This window comes from Onychomys torridus, chromosome 2 (assembly GCF_903995425.1).
Source record: "Onychomys torridus chromosome 2, mOncTor1.1, whole genome shotgun sequence".
NCBI classification, from domain to species: Eukaryota; Metazoa; Chordata; class Mammalia; order Rodentia; family Cricetidae; genus Onychomys; species Onychomys torridus.
The window spans coordinates 6,040,228-6,049,310 of record NC_050444.1 but is presented as its reverse complement, the minus strand read 5'-3'; the positions used below and the strand labels follow the sequence as shown (position 1 = coordinate 6,049,310).

The window sequence follows — 9,083 nt, the reverse complement described above, 5'->3', positions numbered from 1 at the left end:
GTGTAGGGAAGGGTGTTAGAGCACCTGCTATTGTAAATCAAGTGACCAAATATGCTCACGCAGTGTCTATATATGGGGCACTTGGAAATGAAGGGCTCAAGAATACTTTGAAAGGATATTATTTTAAAAATCAGGAAAAAGACAAATTAAAGTTTAAGGAAAATTAGAATATTCAATTCATTCTCCTAGGCATCTAGCTAAAATAAATATACAATCTTAATGGTGACCGCAAAGCCTATTGGAAAACAGACCATTGGGCACCCACCAGGCCATCACCTCTTCAGTCCTCCAGCCTGCAATGCTCCAGCCAGAAGAACCACAGACTCACACCACCTGACTGTACAGATGACTTCTTGCCCTTTCCCCCAACTGGCTCTTCTTTGTACATTAACAAGAGTTGAAAATCTGAAACAGAAGACAAAAGCCTCAAGGTGTTATTGGGTGTATTAAAATAGAATCAAAAATAGAATTATTAAGTATGTACACAACAGCGTAATTGAAAGGGGCAGACACAGTGGTTTCCAATTGGAGTTTACAGCAGAAAATCCAGATAACAAAGCTTCTCAGGGCTGCTGGAGGCTTCTCCACGGTTACCTCCCTCCTCCCTGGAGCTGTAAATAGTCTCTCACACATCTTACACAATTTAGAAAAGATTACAGATCACAAAAATAGCCCCAAACATGGCATTTTTAACTTCTTTAGAGTACAGGTAAAATACATGATTCATAAAATGTTCAAGTCGTCTGAGGCAATGAAAGAAATACTTTACATTTTTGGAAGGCCTTGTAAAGTTCAGACAGATTAGATTTATAGTTCTCCCAAAGGACCCCATCAAAAAAGCCTTTAGAGAATCCTGTAACCGAAATACCCACACCATTAAAAACATTCCTCTATAGGGCAGAACCCAAGGCTCTCCTGCCTTCGCTGGGAGGTCTGGGAGGTGGTGTAGCTTCAAAAGGCTCCATTCAGCAGTGGTCGATCTGCGTGCTCATACACCATGCTCCTTCCTGCAGGGCTAGCACGCCCCTACCTCTTGTCCAGTCATCTCACCACGAAGGCAAATGTTTAACAGTCTCAGACTGGAGTAGGGGTGGGGTGGGGTTGGGGGTGAGGGAGTGCTGGGGTTGGAGGTGGGGAAGAATTAAATCTCCAAAGCAAAAACATTCAAGTTTAGAAAAGACATTTTAAAGCTAGTGGCTTCACGTGTAAAACCTAACAGGCTGGATTAGTAGTTTTTAAAAAAGTAAGCCAAAGCATCAGAACATCTTCTTGTGCATGGGGTTATTTTTGCTAAGTGAGTTTAGTTCTTGCTGCATCTAGGAATTTGTTACAACAGTCTCTGAACCTGAGTCACTCAGCCCATGTAGAGCCAGTGTGGTGCATATTGGAGAGAGTATTGTATTTTGACTCTGGTCCCACTGAGCAGTGGCCACCCATTTAAGAAACAGCATCCCAAGTCTAGGGTGTTCTTCCTGAGTTAATTCGGCCTGTCCGTCAGGAACCAGGAACACAGAGGGTCCTGGCGTGAGATGATTAGCTGTGCCCGAAGGGCTGCTTTTCCTACTAACTACGATGGGCAGGTCTTTGTGCCCACTATGGTTGCTGCTGATACTGCCCTTCCGTGGCGGTATAGAAATCATCCAGGACGCTCTGTAAGTAGTCAAACGTTGGCCTCTCCTCTGCTTTTTCTTTCCAACACATTTTCATGATGTCATAGAGCTCATCTGGGCAGTTCTCCATGCGTGGCATCCGGTAGCCCTGCGAAAGTGCACTCATCACGTCGGCGTTGGTTCTCCCTAAGGCAAAAACAAAAGAAAGCAGCCATGTTGAGTTTAGAAGCTCAGCCCAATGGCAGAGTACCGCAGGGGCCGGCTGGCTGTTGGCATCCCGTGACTAGGACCACAAAGAGCTTCCTTGAATCTACTTGTGGGTTCGAGTATGTTCAGTTCCCCAGATTGGGGCAGTAATTGAAGATAAGGCCCACACAGAGGTGATTAAATTAAAATGAGCCTTGTAGGTGGGTCTTAATCCAATATGACCTGGATCATTCTGAGAAGAGGTGATGAAATCACCGATACACAGAAGTCCATATAATGCCGACTGGACCAGACAGCCATCTACTGTCCAAGGAGAGAGACCTTAGATGAAATTCACTTTCCCAACTCTTGACTTTAGATTCTTCAGCACCCACAACAGTGTGGAATTTCTGCTGCTTTTAAGTCACTTGGCGCACAGTGTTTGGTATGCCTTTCTCAGCAAATCAAGACAGAGAAGGAACTCTGAAGGCAGCTGGAGAGGTATGTTCTATGAGTGTGTGTGTCAAGAAGGCATCAATTTGCACAAGTAAACTCAGACATACTACATAGGCATCATGACCTGAGTTAGACTCCCAGAGTCCACCTAAAAACTCAAGCAAGTGGTACACACATGTAATCCAAACTCTGGGGGCAGTGGGGGTGGGGGTTGTGGGGGGTTGTGGGGGGGGGGGATGGTGGAGGGCAGCAAGGGTAAGACTAGCAGATCTCTGGGGCTTACTAGCTTGCCCCTCTAGCCTACTTGGCGAATTCCAGGCCGAGTGAGAGACTCTGTCTCAAGTAGACAGCACTAAAGAATGACCCCCAATGTTGTCCTCTGACCTCTATAAGCATGTATACACGTGTTCCTGAACTCATACACACACATGCACTTGCACACCTGTAAATAACTCCCTCACATTCACATGCAAGCACATGCAAATCAATATTCGACTTGGCTGACCTTTTACATTAACCATATCAGGCCAATATTCACCCCCAGTTTCTCCTTTGGTAGGTCAGATTCTTTTTAGCACCTAAAATAATTAAAAATATCTTGCACACATCTCATACTTTGAGACCCCGAAGCCCTTAACTGGTTTTCCCTCATAGAACAGAGGTGCTAAGGAGCCTCTTCTGATGTAAACCTCTGAATGAGTGATAGAAGCCCTGAGCTCTAAACGGAAATCATCAAATGAGCTTTATAGTACTTTATATCTCTTTTCTAAAATTTCATTTATTATGTGTATGGGTGTTTTGCCCAAGTGTGTTTCTGTGGTATCTCATGTATGTAGTGCCTGATGAGGCCAAAGGAACACATCAAATTCCCTGGGTCTGGAGTTATAGACAGTTGTGAGCTACCACATGGGTGCTGGGAATCGAACCCTGAGTCTCTGGAAAAGCAGTCAGTGCTCTTAACTGCTGAGCCATCTCTCTACTCTCTTTCCTCCATTTGTATCTCTTGCAAGTTGTTTACTTGGGGAATTAATTTTCCTCAAGTCTACTCATGAAATACCACTTTTCTATCTGTCTCCTAGAGTCTTCTGAGTAGAAGATTTCCAGTTCTTGCTGCCCAGCCAATGAGCAGATAGGTATCACTTTCTGTAATTGGAACTTGGGACTCCACAAAATTATGTAACTGTTACTATTGGGTCCATTTCTGAAGAAATGTCTGGTTTTCCTTCTGCTTAAAGTTCTAGGGTGCTGTGGGAGTGAGGTGGCACATGTAAATAGCAAATGGGGTTGCAAGCTTGGCAGGGATATCTCTTTCACTTCCTTCCTGAAGAATCCTTTGTTACATAAAAGGTCAGATGCCAACAGAAGATAGAATGCTGTAGGGTCTCCTGAACCTCCCTGCAGATGTTCTCTTCCTTATTCTAGCATGTTCTCGTTCTCTTAACTCTGCAGAGCTCAATGCTGCAGACCAAGGACAGCATACTCCACCCTGCCTGGGAAAGCTGCTTTGATGAGAGAGGAAAGAAGAACCTGAAGCCCATGATTTTATGTTTGAGTGAACCAACACATAAAGCAAGCCATGATACGGCAAGACTTCTAGAAGAATGGAGATGAGAGACAGACCTCCAGTGCACCTTAACCTCATAGTTGCTACTTAGCCTGTGGCTAGGCTAAAGAATGCAAATGCCCATTGGCTGGAGGCCTCCAGCCTTTCATGCTGCATTCTTCATTCTTTCCACAGTGCTTGCTACTAATTACCATGGGTCATGAGCTAGCACTAAGTTCTGAGGGGTGCAAAGAAATGGTTAACATGGAGAGTTGTCCACTGATGACAGAGAGCCCAGAGGGAAAGATGTTCTCCCTTGTAGACAGGGGAGATGATATCCAGAGAGCAGGAAGTGGCATCCAGAGGGCAGCAATTAGCAGAAACTACAAGCTGGTCAAAGAGCATGGAAAGGAGGCAGGTGTGGTACAGAGATTGGAAAAGAAATTGGGGGTTAATGACAGGAGAGGGGACCCAGCAAGAAGGGCAATTGTCTTTTCTAAGTATCATTTAAGATCAAGCAGATAGTCACAGTAGGATGGATTTTAAAATTCCAACACATGGTTGCAAAAAGCCAGAAGTGACATGATGGCATCATGCAAATGATGTAAAACCTTGTGTCATTTTCAAGCCTAATGTCTCTATAAGAGTACAGCAAAGTGAAGGGCCATGTGCAGAGACCTCTCTCTTCTCTTCATAAAAACATATAGAAACATAACCATAAGTTTGGTTTTAAGACAAAAAATGAGGCTCTTTTCCTCCCCTCCCATTTCACCCCCAAACAGACAATAGTGAAAAAGAGAACAAGAAATAGAAATGTAGACTCCACCTTTGATGAAGCTCAGAGACATCTGGCAGCCAGAGAGAGGCAGAGATGACCTGAATCAAGGGGCAGAAAGTGCAGGCAAAGTGCCTACAGAAGAGAACATCACCAGGCATGTTGGCCCATCTTGACACACCGTGGCAAGTGGAGGGTCAGACACCTGACAAAGGCAGGAGAGGTCATTGGTCACAGACAGCATGGTACCCAGAGCCCTTCTACCTGTGCCCATGTTAGTGCTACAAGAAGTGCTTGGGCTGGGCATGGTATGTCCTCCTAAAACTCATGTTGAGGATTGAATAGTATTCTGAAAATATTATGAAGTGGGATCTGTAGAAGAAGGCTAGGTTGGTAAGCAAGATGGATGCCTTTCTCATAGGAACCAGTGCTTGCTGTTGAGGACCCACATTAGTCACCAGGAGAGAGTTTATAGGAAGTGATTCCCTCTACTTAGTTCATTCTGTATGAGCCTGCTTGCCCTCCCACTTTCCGCCATGCACTGAAGCCATACAAGTTCCTCACAATGTGGCAGCAAGCTTCTGAGGCCAAAGTGTTGGATCCCTGGGGACTGGAGCTACAGAGGGTTGTGAGCTGTGTGTACTGGTAGTCAAACCCAGGTCCTGTGGAAGAGCAGCCAGTGCTCTGAACTGCTAAGTCTCCTCTCCAGGCACTAAAAATTTAACTTTAAATTCATCTTATTCACACAGTTATTACTGAAAGACACTAATGCTGTGGGATGTTCTGTATGCTGTGAATCTATGTTGCTCTGATTGGTTGATAAATAAAATGCTGATTGGCTGGTAGCCAGGCAGGAAGCATAGGCAGGGCAAGCAGAGAGGAGAATTCTGGGAACAGGAAGGCTGAGTCAGGAGACTAGAGCTTGCCATCCAAGGAGCAGCATGTAATGGCACAGAGGTAAAGCCACGGAACACGCGGCGACATATAGATTAACAGAAATGGGCTGAATTAAGTATAAGAGCTAGTCAATAGTTAACCTGAACTAATGGATGAGCAGTTTTAATTAATATAAACCTTTGTGTGTTTACTTGGGCCTGAGCGGCTGTGGAACCAAGTAGGACACAGAAAAATTTCCAGCTAAACACTAATGAGAAATTGGGAATTTGAGAAGGACTCTCCTTCATATCAATACAGACTCTGAAGGAGGGCAGGCCAGGTAGAACAGTGGGATTCAGGTGTAGATATTGAATGATGTCCTCAGTGACACCCTCAGTTAAGATCAGAAGAATTCTCCTGAAGAAAGGGACCCTCACACCCTGTTCAGGTCTTACAACAAACAGGAGCCCTGCCTTGAAGGAGGAGCATCAGTGTCTACCGGGCCTCACTTAAGCACCCAGAGCAGTGCCAGGAGCACACAAGGTAGTAAGTGCTGGACTTGGTGAAAGGAGAGTAAGATAAAGGCCAATAAGCATCTACACATCTTTCAGAAAGATGTTCACAAAAGATAAGGAGCCCAAGCTCTGTCCGAAGCACTGGATTTGGGGTAGATGGTGCTATTTTACTTTGTAAATGTCTTCAGGCTGCTTAATTCTTCCTTCACACAGAACACTTGAGTGGGAAGTAGGTAAGCAATACCTGGGTAGGGAATTTTCCCGTAGGTGACGATTTCATACAGGAGAATTCCAAAAGACCACACGTCAGACTTGATAGTGAAGCAGCCGAAGTTGATGGCCTCTGGAGCCGTCCACTTGATGGGGAACTTAGCACCTGGGAAGGGAGACATAGGCTCTCACTCAGAGCTCAAACTACAAGGCCATGGATCATTATCTCCTCTGAGTTTTCAGAAAGTCAAGTTATTTATTTGGAATAGATAAAATACACGCACAATCAAAATGGACACGGTGTCAAATGTCATTCGGATATGTTCACTTCCCTCTTGTGTTTTCCTTTGGACCCTCCCTTCTTTAGAAGTACACTTTCTTCTGGAACCTCTAGAGGGCACTGTAACTGGCCTAACTTTAAACACAAAAGGATATGACATACAACGTAAAGATTTTTTTACTTAGTGTGTATGTTTGTCTTTCAAACCAGAATCTTTAGCATTGATCATCAGTGTAGAAATTTTGTCTAGAGTCAAGCATGCTGGTGTGCACCTGCAGTTCCAGCTGAGATGGAAGGATCTCTTGATCTTAGGAGTTTAAAACCAACCTGGATAGCCAAGCAGGATTCCATCTCAAAACACTAAACCAGACAAACGTAACAAAATGTCTTCACTAACCCTTCCCCACAAAACAGTTCAAATTTTTCCTTAATTAATTCTTTCTATGTTTGTATTTAATTTAAATTTACCTATTTAATTTTTAGTCCTGGGGATCAGACCCAGGTCCTCATGCATGCTAAATACACACTCAACACTGAACTATACCCATACCCAGAATATATATGTATGTATCATATATTTATATATATTAATGTAAATGCTTTTGTGGACAAATAATTCTAAGCTTGTGCCCAGGCAATCATAGATGCTGCTCCAAATGGCCTGTTCCCTTCTTCCATTGACAAATCATATTAGATGGTCAGAACTGAGCACAGTTATCTACATAGAATGAGACTGTGATGGAATGAGGTTCCTATGAGTTGCTGGTGAGGCTGAGGGATTAGGAATAGGCAGATGCAGCTAGGGAAACATATAGGGTCCCTTGAGGAAAGCAAGACCTGGCATAGACTCCAGCATCATGGAACTGCTAGGGGTATGTAGCCATCGCTTGACAACATTGCCTTTACTATGTCTTTGCATGAGATTTCTTCTGCAGTGTCTTATAAAAACTAGAAGTCCTTACAGGAACAATAAAGAGAGTTGTGTGGCACCTGTGTGTGCTGGGCAGCATCATTAATTCTGGCATCATCCCTCGACAACCTGGAGCAGTGGTGCATGAAGTGAGGGAGGAAGAGAGGCTAGGACTGTCTCTAGGTTACTGCCCTTGGTCTGATATAATCTTAATAAGTTCCACACTGTCTTTGTGCCCAGTATGGAATGCAGACCCCGAGATCAGCATGCCCATCACATTTGCAGAACAGTTGTTTTTCAAAGACTCAATGCTTGTTTGTGACAACAATACCAGTAGACTCAATTCTCACTCATGTACTCTGAGGCTGGATTCCCTGGTTTGAATCCTGGCTCAGCTCCTTACAGAGGGCTCTCTGGGGCTGCAGAAACTCTGAGGTCCCTCATCTGTGCTCTGCAGCATAGAATGTGTTACAAACATTGCTGCGGTTCAGGGAAGCACATGTACTTTATTGTTGAGTAAGGAAATTTGCCTTACAAGGTGAATAAAGAATTTTAATTTTGACAAATTTAGTTTTGTTTTACTTTGATTAACTGAAATACAAGGCTGGGAGTGTGGTACACACATTAGCATTTGGGAGGCCGAGAGGCCGAGGTAGCAGGTTTTCCAGTTTGAGGCCAGCCTGGGTTACACAAGACCTGGCAGCAACTCAGTGGTGGAGCACTAACTAGCCTTGCCTTGCAAGCATGAGACCCTAAAGCCCCAGTACCAAAAAGTAAAACAGATATGTCCCTTGTCTCAAAAACAGCAAAGAAAGGCTGATGCTACTGTTTAATGAGCCTTGTTAAAGTATTAAATGGCATTAGCCAAGAGAGAACTACTTAAAAAGTAAACTACAGTTGTGGTACAACTTTAATAGTATACCAAATAAATAGTTTTTCAAAATGATGTTTTCTTATTCCTTTTTTTTGGGGGGGGGGTAAATGCTTTATTTAAAAACAAAAATCAAACAAGACAGTAGGAAAGTAATTAAATATTTCTTGTTATGTAGTTTTTTTTAGTTTTTTGTATATTCTAGATATTAACCCTCCATCAGATATGTAGACAGTAGATTTTCTCTCCTCAGTAGACCATCTAATCATATATGTATTGGCTACACAGCAACCCCCCCCCCCCACCTTGAAAGCGGAGGCAAGGTGATCCATGACAACAGATGGTGGGATGGGGTTTGAGAGGGGAGGGCATCAGGGTGGGAGGTGCTGAAGAACACTGTATACTTGCATACACATGGCCTCTGTAACCCAGTCTACACACCTTCCCTCGCTGTGTACTCATTGTCTTCGATGACTCTTGCAAGGCCAAAATCTGCAATTTTGCACATGAGTGAATCAGAGACCAGGACATTAGCTGCTCGAAGGTCGCGATGAATGTAGTTCTTCCGCTCGATGTATGCCATGCCCTCCGCAATCTGCAAAAAGAATGGGCTCAGGTTTGTATTTTAGGTAAGCTGTCATGGGTGCCCATCGAGAAAAACTAAAGAACCCTTGAGTTTTTGAGATCCTTTCATGTGCGTTACTCTGATTGTTCAAGTTTTTAAAGATAGTGATAAACTCACCCTCAAGTCCTTTCTAAAAATATGGCCCCAACTTCTCTAATGATGGCAACTTTAAAAAAGATTTTATTTTTCAACGTAAGTGCTGGGAACTGAACTTGGGGCCTCTGTA

At 43.8% G+C, this 9,083-nt stretch overlaps 1 protein-coding gene across 1 annotated transcript; it reads right to left on the bottom strand.

The window, feature by feature from the left end:
* Positions 1-426: 426 nt before the first annotated feature.
* Positions 427-8,824, bottom strand: Lyn (LYN proto-oncogene, Src family tyrosine kinase). The gene is made up of 3 exons (XM_036178794.1): positions 8,674-8,824; positions 6,206-6,337; positions 427-1,796 (listed from the first exon to the last, which is right to left on the bottom strand). The coding sequence occupies exons 1-3, from the start codon at positions 8,813-8,815 to the stop codon at positions 1,594-1,596; spliced, it is 477 nt and encodes a 158-aa protein (XP_036034687.1). The 5' UTR covers positions 8,816-8,824; the 3' UTR covers positions 427-1,593.
* Between the last annotated feature and the right edge of the window lie 259 nt (positions 8,825-9,083).